At 46.6% G+C, this 22,992-nt stretch overlaps 1 protein-coding gene across 3 annotated transcripts in view; it reads left to right on the top strand.

The window, feature by feature from the left end:
• Rftn1 (raftlin, lipid raft linker 1) overlaps positions 1-22,992 on the top strand; it is a 286,679-nt gene that overhangs the window by 225,966 nt on the left and 37,721 nt on the right. For all 3 annotated transcript variants that reach the window (XM_004631675.2, XM_023715761.1, XM_023715760.1), the window contains 2 exons: positions 4,713-4,916; positions 15,769-15,884. In XM_004631675.2, the coding sequence (XP_004631732.1) occupies positions 4,713-4,916; positions 15,769-15,884 (320 nt within the window). The remainder of the gene's footprint in view (positions 1-4,712; positions 4,917-15,768; positions 15,885-22,992) is intronic.

A 22,992-nucleotide genomic window follows, 5' to 3' on the forward strand; every position in this document is an offset into this window, starting at 1 on the left:
TGCCTGTGACACCTGACTCCCAGATAAAAAGCATCTCCTCCATTCCCCTGTGCAGTAAGCTTTTTATCACAGCCTGGGCACTGGGTCTCCCTCAAGGCTAGGTGTCCAGGAACCCATGTCCTTGTCCCCATTGGTCATGGCCTTCACCTGACCCCCAGCTTATCTCCTAATCTTTCTCCTGGGGAGTCCTGTTGTTTTCTTCCCTGGAAAGTCTGCAGACCTTCAGCCCCCATCACATGCACACCCAACACCTCTCCCACCTTGCCTGTCCCCCCTCTGCCTCTCTGCTTGCGGGCTCTCAGCGTGCCTTTCTTCCAGGGCCCCCTAAGGAGGATGAAGTGCTTATTACTCCTTCTCCTGCCATGTGATCTTCCACAGGCATCCACAGCAAGACAGTCTTAAAACTCCAGAGGGAGTCTTCCTTCTTCCCCGCCTCCTCTGTGAATTTGTTTCCCAGCTAGGAGGCCTGGGGGCAGGGGTTAGGATGGAGTGGGGTGGTGAATCTAAGCTGGGCTGCTCTTCTCAGAGGCTTCACCTCCCCCCTCCTCTGCACCTTGGCCCGTGTAGAACCAGGGATTGAACCCAGGCTCTTGGGCTTACCAGGCAAGTGCTTATTCTACGGAGCTGTCTCCCTGGCCCCTGGATTTCTTTTCTTGCTCACTGTCTTTCTTTCTTGGTCTGGGGGAATTTCCTGCTGGCTTCAGGCCTGTGCAGTGTAGTGATCACCGGGGCTCCAGTCGGGATAGCCCCCACGTCTCTGTTGCTGCCGCTTCAGACAGGGACTCGAAGAGGCCTGGTAGGTTCACATGAATGCTGAAATTTAAATAATCATTCTAAGAAATCCTCGCAGCACTGCCCTTCTTTCCCTCTGGAGTTGGTGGGCTCAGCTGTGTTTCAGCAGAAGAGGTTTTGTTCAGGAAACCTCAGTGTGAGCAGCTAATGCGTGACCTCCTCTGGGCCTGTGTCTTCTCCCCATGGTCCCTCCCACATCTGCCAACTGCTGCCATCTTTCTGGCGTTTCCCTCAATCTGTGTACAGTCCGCCTTTGAGCCCACACCCCTGCCCACCAGCACCTGCTTTCTGTGTTAGATTAGGGAACAAGCCCGGGATTTGCAGAACTGAAAGACTCTTGGCTCTGCCACTTGCCAGCTGTGAGCCCCGGGGAGCCGCTTAGTGCTGATGCCACCCCCGCCCATGGATGTTGGGAGACTAGCATGAAGTGTCAGAGGTCATCGTGACCCTTGCCAGCGTTGTACATGGGCCTGGGCTGCTCCAGTCCTCATGAGTGGTTTTCTGTGGATCCTGTGTGCACAGAGCTTCCTACACTTCGCCTTTTTCTCAGCCCTGGAAGGTGGCTGGACCCTGGGCCAGTCAGTACCCAAGCCAGTGGAAGCCTTACACAGCCTTCCCAATATCCAGGGATCTGGACGCAACAGCTGCCCTCACTGCTGCAGCCCCACAACCGGGCTTTCCTGTTGGGCACCTTCTGCTTCCGTCCTCTGTCCACGCTCTCCATGCACTGCCCCCTGCCCCAGCTGCCCCAGCTGCCCCAGCACAGGCCTGCCATCCACGCCCAACTCCCTCCCAGTCGTTCTTTCTAACACATGAACTCTCTGGCTTCCTCTTTCTCCTAAGTCTGGCCTTTGGCATCAGTCCTGCACTCTTTAAGTTGAACTCCGAACCCTGTTCTTCCCTGCAGACAAGGGGCCCTGACCAGTCAGCCCCATGGCTCATCTTCAAGCCGTGGCTCTCTGGAGTCTCACTGCGGACTTCTGTGCTGGGCCTCAGGCCTTAGACCCAGATAGTTGCCTCCTTGCTCCTCACTTCCCTTTGCGCAGCCTAAGCAAATGGGGCTGTCCCTCTGGCTGTGGCCACAGGCCTCCAGCTTTGGGCCTAGAACCCCCTAATCCTGACTGGTTTAAGTCCATCAGCAAACACATGTGTAGCACCCACAGGAGAACTTTGCTGGATACGAGGGACTTACGGAGACAAGGCAAGGCTCCAGATCAGGGCGAGGGAGAAAGACATGGAAACGGCCTGATGCTGCTTGGGTGTTCTGCCAGAGCATTCTCAGAAACAATGCCTTCCGCATTCCCTCGGGACTTTCAGTCCCGTATTCCAGCTGGGGTCAGGGCAGAGGCAGAGAGCAGCTGAGAAAATTTAAACAAAGTTTAGGCAGTTGTTTGGAACTGTGGGTGCTTGCTCACGTGGGATTACGGGTTGAAGAATCAGAAGATAAAAACATCAAAAGGCATCATTTTGGTTAGTTGCTCTTGGCCAGTTTCCATGGGAGTCGGGAGAGGAACAGGGCCAAGGAGACAGCGGGGCAGGAGAGTTTACTAAAGGTTGTGCATCTGAAATCAGCTTTCTCCCAATATTTCATTGCTGCTAATGCTTTGGAGGCTCTTCATTCCAACAGCATTTCCTTTTCCTTCCTGAAAAATTTATTTCTGTCTCTGGCTTCAGTCCTGCCCCCTGAGGAGGGCCGAGATGGGAAAGTTGGAACGCCGTTAGTTGGGACGTCTACCTCATCTAACAGTTTCTGTCTCCTCCAGCCATTCTGACATTTTCATTTCTCCTTTGGCCTTCCCCCTTTTCTGTTTCATGGTCTAGTGAAGCAAGTTGTGCTTTTTATGTGGTCATGCGACTGGGGGACCCTTCTGGGAGACCCAGGGCTCCTGAACACCCACTCACTCCTCTCCTGTGGCTGCCGTGGTTTCTTCTATTGCATTTGTACTCCACGGTAACAAATTGTAGGGAGAAGTGCCCCTCAGGGTCACCTGTGGTGTGTTCTGGCCAAGCCTGCAGTCTCCTTAGCCTCTTAGCCTGCCAGCACCCTTGGGAATAGGAACCTGCAGGGTGGTGACGCCCTGGGGAACGTACACGTCCACAGTGACCTTCGCTTTGAGGATGAATGCCCCGGCTGTTTTGCCCTTGGCGGGCCCATCTTTTAAGTGTAACACGCAGCGTCTCTGGATCTGGGTGAGACTGTGTGCCACTTGCCCTTGTGGTCACTTATCCCTTAACGCCCCCTTCACTGGCTTTCTCTCCTCACGTCACCTCCCTCCCTCTGATTTTTAGGATCACTTTCTGAATCAATAACTTGCACATGAAAAGCTTGTAGGGTCCACTTCTGGAGAAATTCAAGTGAAACACAAGAGTCACTAAAGCGTGGCATGTCCTCTTGGCTTTAGTGTTTGTAACTTTTGTTGAAATCTCTGGCACCTAGGACTGGAAAACACTTGATAGTCCAGTTCCGTTTCTGCCTGAACCCCCGTGCTAATCTGTGACTCAGTTTCCCCATTACCAACTTTCTCTGTATCACTCCATTCTTAAGAGTTTATATTCCAAAGTTAGTGGTTGCTGGTTCCATACACCACGACCTTATTTCTTACGTGAAAACATTTCCTAGCTAGAGATGGCATTTGAATCAGCCAAGTAGACTGAGAAAGGAAATTTGAGGTGGAGATGGGGTCGTATTTGCTGTTAAATGTGTCTCCTCATTCCTCCCTGTTTATGGCCAAGTGGTGGTAATTTGCCTTTGTGATCACAAATCAAAGTTTTCTTTTAAAATGTATCTGTTTAAATAAATGAAAGTGAGTCATTTTAAACAAACAATAATGTAGCAAATGTTCACATACCAGGAAAATTATGAAATACTAAAATTTGGGAAACTGTTCCAGAATGTGGGTCTAGATATCTCATGCAGGGAGCACGAGTGTGCTTTGTCCTTATGACTCATGTCAACTATTGTTTATGACCTTTAAATTTTTTCTTTGAGAGAGAGAAGGGTGGAGGTTTTCTTGTGATTCCAAAAGATATTTCTGGAAGCCAAAGTATATTTCTGACCAGCCTGTGTAAGCGAAGCTATTTAAGGTGGGTCAATCATGATTGCTTGACTGCATGAATATAGCAAAAATAGACCGTGAGACTTAGAGTGAAATGCCAGGTATTTGCTCCTGGAGGTGGCCTCAGGGAACTCAGGCCCAGCAGCACGTAGGGCAGGCACAGATCCGCTTCTGGGTGGTAGTGATTATTGATTTCTGGAAAGCTGAGCTATAAATGAAGTCATGGGAGCCGGGAGCCTCACTCCTGGTGCCTGCGCGGCTGACTGAGCAGACCTACCACTCCAGGCAGGAGCCCTCATTTACGGGAACATATTTATTTTTACATATCAATGATGTATTTTTGATGTAGTTGATTAAGTATTATGGGCTTGGCCCCAGGACACACTGCTGGGATTTATAAACACCACTGCAGTTTATAAATAGTGAGTCCAGGGTTGTACAAGGTTCCTGGAATTAGAACAATATTTTTGTTTTTATGTGTCTTTGTACATTTACCTTTTTCTGTTTTCTAAAGACTAGCTCTCACCCAAATATGTCTGCTTTTACTTCTGGAACACATCTTTGTTTGTACTTGTAGAACTGACTGCTGTGTACTCTCAGATGCCAAACTATGCAAGTGAGTCTCAGATAACAGTTGTTAACCTATTTTAAATTTAAAACCAGTGCCCATCACTTGAGGCCCCTTTCCACTTGAAGGCAGCTTCCACTTACTACTTGGAAAGGGATTTTATCATTTGGCAACACTTCAGCCATGGTTTACTTTTGGTACCCAATTCTTCAGGCTCCAGAGACACTTCACCAAACCCATTGAGGCAGATTTTTATCACCATCTGACCGCCTAACTCCTTTTCCCAATCCCCACAGAAATGGAGATCTTCACGCTCTTCAACAAACCGAAGGACCATCAGAAGTGCCGGCAGTACTATCCCGTCACCATTCCTCTTCGCATCTCCAGGAATGGCCAGACAGTGAACAACCTGGACGCCAACTGGTTGGAGCACATGAGTGACCACTTCCGGAATGGAGGAATGCTGGTGAACGCAGTCTTCCACCTGGGAATGGCTCATGGTACGGAAGCCGGCCTTTGCGGGCTCTCAGTAATTCTACTGATAATGTGTGGTCTTGGTCCCTCTGCAGAGTGTGCTGCATTCAGAAAGCTGTCCGGGCAGTAAACATGTGACATTTAATTTATAATTAATGCATCTGGAGCAATTTCCATAAAGCCAAGGACTTGTGCACTCCGGACCTCTCCAGGGGTCAGCCAGGTGCCTTCTGAAATGCCAGCGAAAGGGCAGTGATTCTGTGTCATCAACAGTGGCCTCCATCCTGTTGCTTTTAAAAGCTTTTGCAAAGATGATTCCCTGGGATTGTTAATTACCCCCTGGAATTATGTCACACTGAAAGTGCAAATTGTTTGTAGACACTATTACAGTTTGAGGTAGCAGGAGCAGCACCTTGGAATCGACAGCAGAGAAACAAACGGCACCGCCTGCTGTCTCTAAGCTCCACGGGGACTCAGTCTGCTCCTGTGTGTCACAGCCCCCGGTCCAACCCCAAGAATGGGTTATTTCTAGGGGGTTGTTGCCTAGAAGAACATTAGTGATGCTTGCTGTCATGGCAGAAAGAAAGGCTTCCCGCACTAGGAAGGCGTCAAGCAAAAAAACGAGTTTGGGGTTAAGGTAAGGCAAATTGAGTCACCCTCATGCTGTGTGTCAAAACTGGGGTGCAATTTGGAGAGTAGGACTAACATATCAGCTCTCCAGAGCCTGAGGGCTGCCAGACAGCAGGCTTTGCAAAGGACATGCATCACCAAATTTTCAACCCCAACAACACCTGGCGACATCAAATTTGTCAATCCTAACAATACTGGGTCTTGTTAAGTTTTTTCTTTAAAGAACCAGCAGAGGTAAGAATGGATTCTGTATTGCAATCCTAGAAATGCCAGCAAGCATCTTTAGGCACTAGGGTTAATTCTGAATGTACATTCTTTAAATCATCCAAAACCTTGGAAAGTGACAGAGCGTAGACAGGTTGCAGTTTTGTATGCGGGTCACTTCTTAATATCTAAGTATCTATGCCTAATGTCAACATGTTACTATAGTAGCAGAAGGCATTGTGGTACTGCTGGGCCATGATCATTGGTCGGGTGGATTCATGACATGAGGAAGGCACTTACCTCATTAAGAATATGTCTAGGGGGGCCTGGCCCTAGCTCAGTCCTTTAAGTGGCTGCTTCCACAAAGCTGTCAGCCTCAGGTTCCTGGAGTTCGAACCTCACAACTCTCCCGCTGGCCAAAAGTGACCTGAAGGCATTCGAGGAAGAAAAAAAAAAACCCTTATTCCATTTAAATTATAATAAAAATAGATATTATTCAAACTAAAAAAAAAAAAGAATATGTCTAGAGGGCCAGCCAAATAGTTCAGTGGTTTGAAGCTCCTGCAAGCAGGCTCAGGAGCCTGGAGTTCGATCCCTGGGCCTGCTGTGTCGACCCCACCCCTGGGGTGTGTGAGATGGCAATTGAGACTGGGTGTGGTAGCATGTGTCTATAATCCCAGCTCTTGGGAGGCTGTAAACAGGTGGATTACGATGAGTCCGGTGTAGTAGTGAGACCTTGGACACCCTGTGGACCCTTCCCTAAAATACCAAAAAAAAAAAAAAAAAAAAAAAAAAAAAAAGAATATGTCTAGAGCAGTGGTGCTGTCCAGTGGAACTTTCTGTGATGATGGACTGTTTTATATGATGAGTTCCAATTTGGTAGCTACCAACTATTTGTGGGTATTGAGCACAATTTATTTTAAAATTTACTTAATTTAAATAACTAAATGAAAGTGGCTATTGCATTGGATTATGCAGTTCTAAGTAAGGTGTACATTTTATCAATGCAAATAAGGAAGAGTCACTTCTGGTTCCCAGTTACAAGGTCAGTAACCTCTCTGTGCGTGAGGAAACCCTCCATGGTAGCTACAGGGGGCCCTGTTTAGAGATACACCTTAAAGCCCAGGGAGTACGTGCTTGTGGTAGGTGTTCGTGGCTTGATTTGTGGGTCTAAGGAAGTGCTGGGAAGGAACACTGCTTCCTGTAGGTCTACCCCATTGTCCATCTTAGGCTAGGGTCATAGCAGCTCTTTGGATCTTCTCTGGCCTCCATAGATACTCCATGTGGCTATACATAGCTTTACACTTCTCCACAAGAAACTGATGGCTAATGCTGACCTCCTGACAGCATGCATGGAGCCGTGGGAGGTAGTAGCCACACAGGCTGCCCCTGACAACATTTTGTCCTCTTAGGAGAACTGGGACATCAAAGGGGAGGTTTTCTCTGGCCCTACTGCTTGAGCATGTTGGGCGAACTGAGCTTCAGGAGAGCATGCACTGAAGGTTCATGAAGCCCTTAGTTTTCCCCTTACCATTATGGTTTGCATAATCCAGGCTCAGTGAACGTCCTCTACTTTCTCTCCTCATTCTGCTTTCCAACCTTGAATCTAAAAGTACAGAGAAATCATACGGATTTTAACCTTCAGATTTGCCTTGAATGTTTCAAACCCTGTCATATCCTCCCTTGACTTTCAGTGGCATTAAATCCGGCCTTCCCATCTTGAAGACCATGTGAAATGTCCCCTGGCATGTGTAGCTGTGAAGGCCTCCCCGAGCCTGTTGCGGCTCCTCCATGCAGCCGTGTCTAGCGCTGCGCCGCAGCCATGTGGCTGTCTGGGGAGGGTGGACATGCAAGCCTCAGAGCTCAGCTCATCCAAAACCAGCCTCCCTGGAAACGCAGTTTGCCTTCTTTGTGTTGGGGGGAGCACGTGAAGTGCGGTGACCTTAGTGTTAGGTTGTTTCTGCTCTGAAAAACCTCAGGTTTTCCACTGACCAGGAAAGAAATACAAGAATGTTATTTTCCCAGATTTTCTTTTTTTGAAAAAGGCAAGCAAAGCATCAGGAAAGGAACCCAGGTCCAATGAAGTAATTAGTGTCTTTACTAATAAACCCGGCAGAGGCAGAAGCACCTTTAAGCTGTCTGCCCTCTGGAGAAGCACCAGCCACAGTTCTTCAGGGGGTAGTTGTGCTCCAGAAGAGTGTCCACAGTTATAAAATGCACAAAAACTTTGTTCTGAATCATCCAGTTAAGACTTCAGCTTCTGTTTTTACTCTTCGCTCCAGTCTCCAGGTTTGGGCTCCCACTCCGGGTGCCCAGGGCTCCTTCCCCAAAGTTGGTTATTAATGGGCAGGCATCTGAGCCTGATGCAGTTCTGCCCCCAGCCTGGCAAGCTTGAAGTGTGCGGAGGGTGCCAGGTCCTCGCAGCGTCTCCAGATAGAGAGGGGAGGGCTCCAAGGTCATTCAAGGGAACAGCAGGAATGAGCTCAGGGGCTCCACAGTAGAGTGGAACAGGCACTTGGGAACACTGCAGGCAGGAAGACAAAGGCTGGAATCTGTCTCTGGAGGATGGAGGAGGGAGAACCTTGCCAAGCTGGCTGTCGAGGAGTGGGAGCCAGGTGCCACCATCTGCAGACCCAGCTCGGAGGCTGTTCTCTCCCCAAGGGCTCTGGGCCTGCCAGATCCCTGCTGCCATCACTGGCCACCAGTGTTGTGGCTGCCACCACCATCTCTCCATGGCCTACATCACCTTGCTTTTGTCCCTCTGTGTCTCCACCTGCCCTACGGTCCTCATCCTGCTCTCACCTTTGTATTCATTCCCCTCTCACTGTTTCCCTGGCCCTTCCCTGGTGGTCTTCGCCCTGACCCTATCCTCCTCCCATACCCTGTCCTTCCCTGGCAGTTCTTCCCCTCTTTGTTTTAAAAAATGTCCTTTGCCACTGGTTGTGCAAACCTGAATCCAGTCCTGCAGTGTGCACTGTATATAGTGATCCGACCCTCACTTTTCTTTTTAACCACAAGAATGCTACTTTCTGCCCCTGATTGCTTAAAAAGAATCCTGCAGAACACCCTGAATTATGGATTAATCTGGTCAGTATACAGTATTTTTTGTTTTCTTGACTACTATTTTGTATAAACAGGAAGTTAGTTATAGAGACTTTGTTTCTTTCCTTTTTTACAGTACTGTGATTGAACTCAGGACCCTGCGCTTGCCACGTAGGCACTTATGCCGCTGAGGTATCTCCCCGGCCTAGTTATAGACTTGCTAAAAATTTTTTTTCTTTTGATACCAGGAATTAAACTCAGGGCCTCACACTTGCCAGTCAGGCACTGTGCCCCTGAGCTATATCACTGGCTCTGGACTTCATATGTTCCAAGTGATGTCCTTTGCATGGTGTACCATACAGCGGTGCCCAGATGTGTCTTACACCTACCTTCTTAAAAGATTAAGTTACCCTTGAAATTCTCTCTGATGCCGCAACTGCATCTAAGTCCAGGTAGCATCACTTTGTCTGAGACCAAGACTTAATATATCCTGCATTACTATATACTTGGCAAAGTACAAGTGTAAGAACATGTACATCTCCCAAGTGTAAGTAGGGATGTAAGTGGGAATATGTATTTTACACATATACTTGCAAACACTAGTGTGTACTTCGTGATATCCCATTGTCTACCTCCCTAAACACTGAGGCAGTGTGTGTGTGTGTGTGTGTGTGTGTGTGTGTGTGTGTGTGTGTGTTGCAGTGGTCAGGGGGCCCTATTCCTACCCCAGCCACTCACACAGCATATGGCTGCCTATAGTTATAACTCAGTAAATGTTTCTTTGCTGTTCAAAGAATGCAGGCTTTAGAATCAAACAAAGTACACATCAGGTCTAGTTTGGCTCTTTTATTCCCTTTGAACGTAGACAAATTATTTAACTTTTGTAGCTTCACATGTCTCATCCACTAACAGCCAGTGATAACTCTTGCAGAATTTTGGGGAGGAGACTGTGAACCATGCCGGGGAGAGTGCCTCACATTTAGCCAACCCTTGAATCATTGTGTTTCTTCCCTGTGTGGTTAATGGCACTGAAAGTTACATACTAATCCCAGCTCTTGCTGAAGAAGTATGTTTTCAAGGTCACTAAGCTTTTCAAGATGAAAAGGTAGAAAACCAGGCAGGTCCAGAGCATCAGTGAGAGCCTGAGGGGTAAGAGAAAGCAGCTTACTCATTCTCTAGTTCCTGGAGGAAATGAGCTATAGCTCAACTGGGAAGCAGCCCAAGACCAGTGTCTGGAACAGGTTGAATAATGATGTTGTTCCCCATAGATTGCATGTTGGAATGACCACATTGCATTTATATCACATGTTGGCCAACCCCACTCCTGGAACAAAAAAGTTCTGACAGCACTGTGCAACTTCCACTGGGGAGCAGGGGCCCGCAGGGCACCAAGTACACCTGTGATGCCCAATGCCCAGTATGGACAGTTTAGACCTACCTATCTAGATAAAGAAGATGGTCACTTTGTTTGAATCTCATAGAAATAGCTCAGATGCACTGATCACTTGTCCTGGTGTGTACATGCTAGCCTAGGCTTGAAGGATACCCCCCGGGGCTAAGCCTGAAGGTGAGCTTGACAGACAGTCATGAGGACTACAGAAAAAGAGTGGTTGCCACTAGCATTTACCTCTTGAGCTAATATGGCAAATCTCCTTTTCCCACATCCTTCTTGTAAATCATAAGCTTGGAATGCTAAGGTGGCCTTTTGCCAAAAGACCGACATCAAATATTTATATGATACCAGGGCAAATAGCTTTTTGTGCACAGTAGGGAAGCATCTCTACTTTAATAAAAAATGCAGTGATAATGGAATGTTTTCCATAGACAGAGAGTGGTTTAACCTTTCTGCTTTGGGAGCCTTTGCTCTGAGACCTATTTTATACACAATTCATGGCACATTTCAGTGAGGCACAGCCGTGAAGGTAACAAGGAGATGGGGAGTGGATGAGGCCGTCAAAGCAAGGGGCTCTTTAAAAGCCCAGCTGTCTGTTCTTTGTGGTTCATTGACTTTTTTTGTTGTTACAGATGACCAAATTTTGACAGCCATCCCAAACTGATTTTGTAGTTAAATAAGTGGATCAACGCTCAGGATTCAGGAGGCAGAGCACCAGCGGAGGGGTAGGGAAGCAGGCAGTGGATCAGGTGGGCAGTGAGAGGACCAGTGTGCTCCTACTTACTGTGCAAAGCCTGGCCACACCGCCCTCCCTGGCCTGTAGCTTGGAAGGAGGGAGAGGAAATCTAAACAAGCTCGTAGTATCCTTTCCCTCTGCTAATGCAGTCCTGCTGCACAGTGCCTTTGGCAGGCTAAAAACCATCATCCTTTGTGTTCATTGGGCACTTCTTACTCTAAGCATCAGCTGGGCATGGCTGGAGGTTTCCATTGAGGAGATGCATAGGTAGAAGTTTTGGAAATTAGGTATACTGTCATCCCTTGATCTCCCCAGAGGACCTCCCCTTAGATGCCAAAATCTGCGCATGCTGAAGTACCTTCTATAGAATGGCATGTAAATACCTGCATCTTCTTATATACTTTAGATCATCTCTGGATTACTTATAATGCATAATATGGTATAAATGCTCTGTAAATATTCACTATACTGTGCTGTGTAGGGACAGTAATGACTGGGGGAGGGGTCTGTACTTGTTCACCATAGGCTTGTAAAAAATCAATCTGCAGTTGGTTGAGTCCACAGGTATGGACCCTGTAGATACAGGGCCAACTACAACATACTGCAGTAGAAGCCTTAAGGAAATAATGTGTTATGTCTGTAGAATCTTGAAGGGATTGCTGAGTGTCTTCTAATCTTTAGGTCAAAATTAAGGAAACTTTATTCAGAACAGATTCTTAGGGTACCCCTAAATCCACCCTGGAGGGGTTAGTTGGAACTTTAAAACTGGACTGGACTGTGGCCCATGCTTGTCCTGGTCCCCAAGATACGTGTGATGTGGTTCAGCTGAAAAGCAGGTCATTCTCACTGGTCATCAATGTAAAATGTCCTTGAATGGCCAGTGAGAAACACTTGAGTGAAACTTTTCAGCGAAGCAGAAGAGGGGCAAGCTTAACACTCCAAGGCTGTGTGATTAAACTCGCAGAACAGGAAATGAGTAAGAAACTAGAGCATGCCATTTGCTTACCCACCAGGATCTTACTGGAAATAAGAGTATTATCTACTGGTTTGGGAGACAGCAAGATAAGGCTGCTGTGCTCCTGCAGTTGCTTTCATAGCTATGGCTTGTTGGCTTTCATCAATCTGGAATAATAAAAACTACCTGGGCCCAGCAGAGTATGCTAGTGTCGTGTTTCTTATATCTAGAATAGGTATTGTATCAGGCAGCTATTGCCAACATAATGCTGTGTAACAAACAATTCTAGAAGTCATTGGCTTAAAAGAGTGGTGGTTTTTTTCCTTTAGATTTTCTGACCGGAGCAGGTCTGCTGATTTCAGCTGGGCCCACTCACAGCTGTGGGCCAGCTAGCCCATGCTGGGCTCCATGGGGGCAGTTCCACTTGTGTCTTTTACATTTATGGAACCAGGGTTCTAGCTGTGGCCTGCCCTCTCATAGTGGTGGCAGAGACACAGGAGGTCAAGGTCAATTTCACATGAGCTTTTGAAGCCTTTGTCTGCATCTGTCCTGCTAGAACCCCCACGTAGACAAGGCTGTTCTCCCCACCAGTCACTCAGCCTCGGCTCTCTTCTTTTCTTGGCCCTGCTGCTCTTCTGGTCCTTGTCTGCCCTTCCTTCAAACTGCATGTATTTTTCAGGCTGTCTCCTTCTCTTAGAACCCTCAAGCCCTGCAGATTCTCATCCCTTTGCTTGTTTAGGTTGCTCCTGTATCTGCTCAGAATGGGGATCTCTGACCCGAGCACCCTTTGTAAAAATGGCCACCACACCATCTCCACCTCCACCTCTACACCCCTTAGCCTATTTCTGATTACTGCAGCAGTTGCCACCGCTGACCCTGGGCTGTTCAGTTCCTCCACTGCAAGGGAAACTCCACAGTGGCAGGGACTTTATCCTGCTGCCTGTGAGGTCTCCAGCCAGTGTTGGGGTGAATGAGCGTGGCCAGAAGGTCACTCAGGGTGAGCTTGAGTGTTTCCAGGAACACATAGCTCACCTTTCGGAGGCCCAGTCTTCCATCCTAGGCTGTTCTGAGCCTCTTTGCATCTAGTTCTGCTTTCCAGAGCCATGTAGCACAGAGAAAAAGAAAGTTCTTCTGTGTTGTCCATTTGCCTGTGTTACACCACATTAACTCTTAGATTAGCTTTGAAGAAGAAAATAAAAAAAAGAAAATTCAAATTAGACTCAGTCCTACCACTCAGAACAGCTTCTAGAGTTTTGTGTACTTCCTTCAATTTCTATAAATATTTTTAACATAAAAATCCACATAATGCTCATACGGCAGTTTTATGTTCTGATTATTTTTTTGCCTATACTGTATCTAAAATAGTCTCCTGAGTGATTATATAATTCCATGACATTTTTATGAGCAGTGCACTGTTGAATTGTATGGAAATCTAATTATTTTTCTATGGTTGGCTATTTGGATTGTTAAACATTTAGACTAAGCTTTTGAGTAATTTTATAAGCAATGCCAGGATATAAATATTTGAAGGCTTTGGTAGCTATTGCCTTAGAACAAGCAGTCAAAAAGGATAGACTTTCTGTGGCAGGCATTTCAGACACTGTAAAATTGCTCTCTAAAAGATTGTACAGGGGCTGGTGAGATGGCTCAGAGGTCTAAAGCACCTACTTGGAACAAGCTTGGCAAAGCACAGGGACCACGGTTCAATCCCCCAGCACCACATGCCAGCCAGCTCCAACCCCGGGTGGGCTGAGCTGGTCACACACACACAGACACACACACACAATAATAAATAAATAAATGTTTTTTAAAAATAAATAAATAAAAGATTGTACAATTAAAATTCCCATAAGGGGCTGGCCAGATAGCTCAGCAGCCTAAAGTACCGGGCATAGGCAGAGCTCAGGGACCAAGGTTCGATTTCTGGCTCCATATGCCATGCCAGCCCTGCCTCTAGGGAGTGCTGAGAGGTGTCACATGCCTATAGTCTCAGCACTTAGGAGGCTGAAAACAGGAGGATCAGTATGAGTCTGATCTGTACAGTAAGACCATGTACTAAATACATTAAAAAAATTCCCAAAAGCACTGTAAAATTTCCCTTATCTTTATACCTCTACCAGTTGTATTTTATTTTCAAAACTTACCAATCTGATAGTGAAAGAGATTGAAACTTTTTTCCAATGGGTACTGGCCATGGAAAGAGAATTAATTGCTAGTTCATGTTCTTTGTCCATTTCTAAATGTATATTGATATTTTTAGCTATCAGTGTGGAAGAACGTCTTGCATGCAAACAATATCAAATTTTTGTTGAAAATAATTTTCCCATGTTAATGAGCTTTAAATTTTGTTACGTAGCTACAGATTGTTATGTTCGTATTGGTGCATCTTTTTCTTTATGGTTTCTGGAAAATACTGTGTTCCCGAGACTCCAGTGCGATTCAGTGAACTCTCCAAATTTGTCTCCCTCGCCTGTGTGTGTGTATACACGCCACATCATTATGTATTTATCCTATTAAAATTGTCCTTTTAAAGTAGCAAATCAAGCAATGAGTTTTTATGCATTTTAGCCTACTAGACTTAAGACATTTATTGTCTCCCATTTTGGGGGTATTAGATTGAGGTATTAGGAAATTTGGTTTCTGTTCAAGGCTCTCTTCCTGGCTTTTTTTCAGAACTGGGGATTGAACTCAGGCCCTTGCGCTTACCAGGCAAGCGCTTATTCCACTGAGCCATCTCCCCACCCCCTCTCTTCCTGGTTTTAAGACATCAGCCACCTTGCTGTTCTCACATGGCTCTTCCTCTGCACACCCTGAAGGCTGGGGTGGGGCAGGAGAGGTCTCTGATGTCACTTCTTGTTCCTTCAGGAACACCACCCTTATGGTCTTGTTTAACTTTACTTTCTTAAAGACTATCTTCAAATATAGCCATATTGAGGGCTCAGGTTTAAACATACGAATTCAGGAGGGCACAGTTCCACCCATAACAGTATCATTGAGCAGTGCTGGTAGACGAGAAGCCCAGATCTGGGAAGGATCTGCTCAGAATTCCATTTCACAGATATGAGGTCAAGCCCCTGAAAGGGTCACGGCACTTTTCACAAAAGAGCCTAGACTCAGAGCACTGGCTTCTACACCAGTTCTTTCCCCTAAATCTTATTTAAATAAATCTAGGACAATTAAGAGGTATAATAAAAAAGGTAGTGGGCAGAAGGTACCTCCACATCTCCTGCAGAGGCAAGGTCTGTTCCATTTTTCTTTCCATCCTGTGGCCTAGACAGTTCCTGGATTGTGCTGTCCATTTAAGGTACAGTTGTTGAATTGGACAGAACTCAGAACCTGACACATGGATGCAAGCAGTGCCTAAGGAAACTTAAATCTTTTGGGAAAATTACCCCGCCCCCAAATTCCAACTCTTGACAAGAGCTGCCTGCAGTGTTGTCTGTGTGTGGCTGCTAGCCATATCGTGCGAACCTCCAAGACTCGGCACGTCTGCACCTGACAAGCTCGGATCTGGTGTGTTAGAGCTGCCCTTCTTTAAAAAATTCCTGTCACCTAAATATAGTTTTGTTCTAAAAGGTGTCTCTAAGTGGCTGTGTTGTGCTCTGGGTAAGCTCTCCCCGTTGTATCCTGGCGGAGCGTGAAAAGGAAGGTAAACGCGTGAAATCAAATGGTGATTGCTAACAATGAAATTTGGGCTCATGAAATCAAGGATATTATTCAAAACTGCGAGGTAAATTAGTCTCATTCATTCTGATGGGGCTAGACTCGAAGGCTGTGTGTGCTTCTTTAATTAACATGCTGAAAAGATGTTCTGATTGGGATTATTAATGAATGCAGTGAAAATTTTTGCTGCTTCCAGGGCTCCTGCCACAGACGGCTCCCACAGCCTCCGTTTTCGGTTTTTTTCTCCCCCCACAGATTCCTTACATGGCTTGACAGATGGAGTATTCATCTTTGAAGCTGTTTCCACAGAGGAGAGCAAAAGCACACAGGGCTATGACGCTATTGTTGTCGAACAGTGGACGGTTCTGGAAGTAAGTGCGGGGCTGGCGGAGGTGTTTCTTCTATGGGGGCAGTAGTGGTTGTTCTGTCAGCTTGCTCAGCTGTGACTTTCTTGTGAAAGGGATTCACCTGGGTCCCTGGTGTGGGCTCTCTTCATTCCTTGTGTGCTCACAGGTGGGAGTGGACCCCACTTTTTCCTTTCTTCAGGAAAAACCATTGCATGTGCCAGGTTATTGGGTGGAAAGAGAGCTGATGCTCATTAATGTATCACCTATGAGGCCAGCACCTAGCTGGTGGCCTCTATGCTGGTATCAGCAACACTGTCTGCCAAGCCCAGCCCTCCCAGTAAGCCTTGGACGAAGTCACACACACATGAGCTTGCTCAGTCATGGTAGTGAGCCTGTGAGGTAAGTGTCTTTATTGCTCCTGTTTTGCAGCTAGGAAATGAGGCACAGAGAGGTTGAGTCCCTCATCCAAGGTTTCGCATGAAGGACACATTTCAGAAGTGATAACTCCTAAGGCCACCAGTGTGGCTAGGGGCAAAGGAATTTTTCAGGCCATGATCCCTAGTGTTTTGGAATCACTGATTGACTTCTAAGATTCACTGGCTTTTCTTCTCCAACTTTAAAGCATAGATATCTAAACTGGTGTCTGTGCGTACTTGACTTACTTTTTTCTCATTGCTGAAATAAAATGCTCGGCACCCAAAGTTAAAGGGGGATACTTTATTTAGCTCACAGTTTGTTTCAGTCCATAATCAGCTGGCTCCAAGGTAGGGTGGCATCTGTCTTTGTTACTTTTTCCTCACTGCTGAGACAAAATACGTGACAACCAAAATGAAGGAGAGGTTTATTTAGCTCACAGTTAGTGGAGGTTTCAGTCCATACTCAGCTGGCCTCAAGGCAGAGCAGCACATGGAAGGGGGCAGCCTTTATGGCAGTGGAAAATGGCAAAGAGCAAAGGGAGGAGCAGCAGCTGAGGCATCGAGCAAGCCTCTTTTCCCTCCTTAGTTTGTATGCAGATTATCTGTCCCAGGGAGAATGTAGCATTCACACCCATAATCCCAGCCTGGGTCATGAATTAATCACAAACTCTAGAAGCCCACCCAAGTGACTGCATGAGGCTCTGGAGGGACAACTAGACACAAACCACAACAGCATCACAAACCACAACAGCTCATGGTGGGCAGGAGTAACAAGGGCTGACCACAGCTCTATTTGTCCCGTATGTTTTATCCACGCTCCTTAGGGCAGGGGGAAACACTCACATCCTTAATCCTGGTGCCCTTGATCCTACCATTGCATCGTGAATCTATATCAGCAGCACATTCTTAAATACAACCGCCTCTGAACGAGCCCCACCTGTGACTGCATGAGGCTTTGGGGAGATGTCTGGACACCAGACACAATGACACTGTTTCTGGGAGTAAAGGAAAGCTATTTGGCTATAGAGAACTATGACAGTGCAGTAACAGCACACTGTGGGGAGCCAGCAGTTTCGTTTCATCATCTCATGGCTCACTGGGAGCATCACTCGCTGCTGCAGCCCAGCGTGGATGGAGTGTATGGTACTACAGGTTGCTAGTCTAGGAAAAGATCAAATTTCAGAGTTCAGTGGCTGCGAAACACATACCACTTCTGCACCTTTGTTCAAAAAATTGAGTTGAACCATCATAAATAGGGACCATCTGTATATAAAGTGTTGGAGAAAGTTAAGGTTCCATACTAAACTGAGGACCTAGTTGTTTCCATAATTTAAAAATAGGTCAGTTGTATGATTTGAGGAATTAGATCAGGAAAACTTAACATTTATTTGGAAACTTTTCCTGGATCTGAAGATTGGTTTCTATTAGGCTTATCAACCTTCTTTCTAAAATGTTTGAACTTTTTTCCTCTTGATGTCTTACTCTTGTGCACTGATCTGTTGGATGACATTAAACTTCAGATTGATTCTTCTAGGGATGCTTACCTGAGCTTTTCTGCAGGAATTCTTGGAAATATATTTGGGTTTTTCAGGATATGTGGTGGGCTCGGTGGCACGCATCAGCCCACATGGCCAGTTCTGTTCATCTGTCCCTGCTTTAGTCAGTAACATCGGGTTGGTAATTAGAGATTGACTGTGGCGCAAGTATTTACACCATGGAAATCAGCAGACCCTGGATACTGCTACATTACCCCCGACCCCAGAGAGCCAGTTGTAAGCATTTACCAGCATAAACAAGATGGGCCTTTATTTCATTGCATTTCAACATGCTGGAAAGATGTGACTAATGTCCAGTTAAGCAGAAACATATTTTCTTAATTTTCATAACGATGACAAATGGATTGATTGTTTTGTTAAATGACAAATGGATTAACTTTCTCTGTACAAGTTTTCACACTTGCTCTTCCCTCTAGTCTCCGGAGCAGCCTTGAGTTTCCCACAGAAGAAACAAATCTCTGTCTTATTAAGCAGCAGAAGCCTCTCAGATTGGCATCTCCTAGAGGCGAAAGGAGGAGACCTCCTCAGGAAAGCAAGGGTAGCGAGCCTTCAGGATTCAGCCTGAAGTAGTCTGCTTCTTCCAGAGTGAAAGACCACTCCTGTGGACTCCTCTCATTCTCTGTGCAGGAGCCTACCATGACTTCTGCTGTCCTGTGCTGTTACTGTTCACTGTTCTCCCTTCTTCCGGAGTTTCTAGGCCAGGGACTATTCATCTGTGTTCTCCCAATAAGTGCTCCCCGAGTTGGGTGAAGGTCTTTGAATTGAGCCCATGAGTGGACCAGCATCAGTATCAAGCTTGTGTCAGCATCACCTGGAGAACTTTGGCAAGCAGGTATTTGGGGTGTGGCCCCAGGGTGTGTGTCTTAGCCTGCTAGGGATGCCCTAGCAGAATACCACAGACTAGGTGGCTGACACAAAAGAGATTTACAGGGGCCAGTGAGATAGCTCAGCTGACTAAAGAGCCTGCTTAGGCAAGCTTAGGCAACCACAGGGACCACATTTTGATCCCCAGCCCCTTATGCCATGCCAGCCCTGCCCCTGAGGGCAGGCTGAGCCAGCCAGAGCCGGGGTGGGGTGAGGGTGGGGTGGCACATGCTTGTAGTCCCAGCACAGAAGAGGCTAAAAGCAGGAGGATTATAATAATAAGTCCGAGCTGCATAGTGAGACCCTGCAACAACTAAATAATATTTTTTTAAATATTTATTTATTTTATTTATTACATTTATTTATTGTGTGTGTGTGTGTGGCCAGCTCAGCCCACCAGGGGGCGGGCTGGCTGGCATGTGGTGCTGGAGGATTGAACTGCGGTCCCTGTGCTTTGCCAAGCTTGTTCCAAGTAGGTGCTTTAGACCACTGAGCCATCTCTCCAGCCCCCTAAATAATATTTTTTAAAAAGATTTGTATTCTCAGTTCTGGAGGCTGGAAGTCCAAGCTCAAGGTGGCTCCGGGGATTAGTTTCAGATGAAGGCTGTCTTCCCAGCTTTCAGAAGCTGCTTTGTCTTTACATGGCCTTTCTCCTGCGCATGCTTAGCGGGAAAAAGCAAGCGAGCTCTCTGGTGTGTCTTCTTATAAGGACCTAATTCTACTGGATCAGGACCCCACTTTTCAAACATCACTGACCTTAATTATGACATTGAGAGCTAGGTCTTCACAATAAGGTTAAATTTGGGGGTGAAACAGAACATTCAGTCTATGTGAGTACTTCTGAGATGGGACCCAAGAATTTACACTTTCAACACTTCTCAAGTATGCTGGTGCTGCTGGTCGGGGACTTGGGCTTTGAGGAAGGGAGTGCTTAGAGCTTATGACCACAACAGTGAGCAGTGTACAGTGTGAAACCGGTTTTCCTGGGCCTGAATTTTGAAGAGGCTCTGTCAGACGCTCACTCTAGCCCCCAAAGAGCCCCACTCCAAGAAACGTGAGTCCTCACCCATCCCCACCCAAGTCTAGGTACTTCCTCTCTTCCCCACCCACTTGGCTTATCAGAAAGTTTTTCCTGTTTAAACCCTGGGCAGGTCCCTTTTGGCTCCTGATTGACCCTGTTTTTCTGGCAAGCATGGTCTTCCCAGAGCAAGCCCTGACCTTTCGGGCTCTGACTTGAGACTCCATCCACCTGCCCGGCCCTGTTGCTGCCTCTTTATTCCTGTGCCTATCCCTGAGCTCCTGTGTAGCTTAGTGTTCTCACTTATGCCTGACTGTCACCCCTCTTGACACACACGGGGACATTCACGCACACCCATGAGCACACACACACCTTTGCTAGCAAGCAGTCTGGCTCTTGTAACCTCTGCAGACTGTGTGGCGTGTGGGAAAGAGGATGGAGCTCCTAGAGTCTGGCCTGGGTGTGTGTCCTGGTCCTCTTAATTCCCAGTGAAGCAAAGCACTGGCTTGCTGTTTTTCCATTCTTCAGCTTTACAAGTGGGGAAACTGGTACCAATGTCTGAAAGTTAGTGAGAATTAAAGGAGAAAATAGGTTTAACTAAAAGTTGTAAGTGGGATCTGGCACACAGTAAGCCCCTGGTAAGACATTGCTTTATCAGTCATTTGATGTTACAGTAAAATAGATCTTCTGGTCACCCTCTTACTCTGCATGCACAACGGAGGGTGTGCTTAGGAGTGTGCATTATCAAATTTTCTCAGGAACCAGTGGCTTAAAATGAAATGTGTGAGGTAGATAATAGGCCAACCACAGGGCATTTGTAAGAGGCATCTTACTGACTTTGAGTCTACAGTCTACAGTATGAGCTAAAAGGATGATTGTGAAAAAAATGGAAAGAACTATGCAGAGAATGAGCTGACAGACAGATAGAGACCTCCTTCTCTCTGTGTCTGTGCCTCTGGGTTGAATAGCCCCTTAATCTGGGGAGGCCACCAGGGCCTACGTGGAGCATGGAGAGGCTTATCATCAGCACCTTTCCTCCCGAGATTCATTTCACCCCGTCAGGACTTCCGATCACCTTTGGCGTCAGAACCAAACAAGGCCAGCAGAGAAGCTGATGCATTGGGTCTGGTGTCTGCTAGAACTGAAAAAAAGTCAGCTAAAAGAAATCAAAGATCTCGCCGGGAAGATTGCTTAGCGGGGAATACGTGTCTGCCTAGCAAGTGCAAAGTTCTCATGTTCGTATCTTACATATTTTATTGTAATACGAAATATGTCCATAGACATCCTTTTGCCAGTTACATTAAATTTGGGTCCAGTGTGTGGTTGGAATTCTACTTTACCCATCTTGTATGGTGTTCTATTAGTAACGTGCAGTGTTGGTGTTTTTATTATTATTATTATTATTTTATTTATTTATTTATTTATTTATTTATTTATTTATTTATTGTTCTTGTTACATTTTACTGGCATCACAATCATTTCCTTACAGGAGAACTCAGCCTACACCTCACACAGAGCCCTCTGGCGAGGTGTGCTCAGGCCAGGGCTCCAGACTGGCCTAGGGCAGGAGCAGAGAGAGATGGAACAACGTCCTTAAATTACACTGAAGAGATCTAACTGTGAGGTCCTTATGTTTTCATGATTGATTTCTAGCCCCTCCCATCTCATTTGGCCCCAATTGTCATCTTTTTTTTTTTTTTAATAACTGAATAGCCTATGTGGATTAAAAACAACAAAGTTGTTTAACCTTCAAAAAATTCAACTTATTTTCCGAGAAACAACCTTTTTGTGCATTCTCAATTTACCAGTTTAAATAATTTTAATTAAGCCCTGTCATTGTGATAGTGGGTCTCCCTAACATCAGCAGGCCCAGGGACATATATGACTTACCCCAGGTGCTTGGGTGGTGAGAACAGAAAGGTCTACCGGGTGTCTTGGAAGGCAGCTGCTCCCTGGGGGGAGTTGGCTTCTAACTCTGGGCGTGGACTTTGCTAGCCCAGCTGAGGAGGGGACTGGCTCAGCAATACCCAGGCCGGCTGCTGAAGCCCAGTGGATCCAACCTGGGAGGCTCCCCACAGGCAGCTCCTCTCCATCTCTAGCTGTGTGCCAGTCTCTTAGTGAGCTGACTCCTAGTGCTTCCCATCCTCCCAGCTTCTGCACCGGCCCCAGCCTGGTGAGACCTTTTTGAAGATCAGGGTTAGAGAGTCTTAGATGTGGAGGTTCCTCCTGGCTATGGCTTCTAAGATGGTTTCAAATGTAAGGTGGCACACATCTGATTCCCAAGCTAATCCAGTCCCTGCTGTCCAGGTTTCTGATGGTCTTTTGGTTCCACCTTATATTTCTCTATTTTATCTCTCCCTAAGGGAGTCATGAGAGGCTTGTAAAGATCACATTTCTGTCATTTAAATCTACTCCGGCCTTTAAACTTTGTGTAACCACACTTTAGGCCTGTCTTGGCCTCCACAAGCTGACAGAGGGCCCTGGGGATTGCACTCTGCTTCCAGTTTTCTGGCTCCCTTTTTAAGAATCCACGCTAGGGGGTGCCAGGGAGTCACATCCATGGCTGTCATATTTAGAACTCAGGGCCAGTGAGATAGCTCAGTGGACTAAGCAGCTGCTTTGGCAAGCATAGGGACCAGGGTTTGAGCACCAGTCCCACATACAACATCAGCTCCATTCCCAGGGCGCACTGAGCTGGCCACCAAGTCGGGGCCTGGTGGCGCGCACCTGTCATTCCAGCACTGGGGGGGCTGAAAACAGGAAGAATCACTACTAGTCCAAGCTGTGTAGTGAGACCCTGTACCAAATAAATAAAATGGAAAACAAAAAAACCAAAAATTCACCACCCCCTGCTCTCACAAACACTGGAGCCAGCATTTGTTCTTTTCAAACCATCTGGTATTATTTCCATTGCCATGGTTTTCCCAAGAGCATGTGTTTGGTTTTCAGATCACAGGCTATAGTGCCCAACTTATGAGTTCTCCACCTCTTCTGTGTGATTCAGATGATTTTCTGAAGAGTAATCATTCCCACAAGAGGCCCAGGAATCAAGGCAGAGGATCTCTAGCCCAGGGCCAGCCGGGTAGTGTTCAGCTGGACCTCAGCGTGGTCTGAAGCTCCCTCAGCACTATGACGTCTATCAGATCCTGTGGCAGTCCCGTCTCATGTGCTGAGAAGCATGGCTGAGTGGCCTTTTTTTTTCCCCATAGTTTTATTGAGAAACAAATAGCAATGAGACAGTTTCAAATCAAATTGGTAGGACAATTTCAAATAATTAA

Source organism: Octodon degus, unplaced genomic scaffold, assembly GCF_000260255.1.
Source record: "Octodon degus isolate 3935 unplaced genomic scaffold, OctDeg1.0 scaffold00043, whole genome shotgun sequence".
NCBI classification, from domain to species: domain Eukaryota; kingdom Metazoa; phylum Chordata; class Mammalia; order Rodentia; family Octodontidae; genus Octodon; species Octodon degus.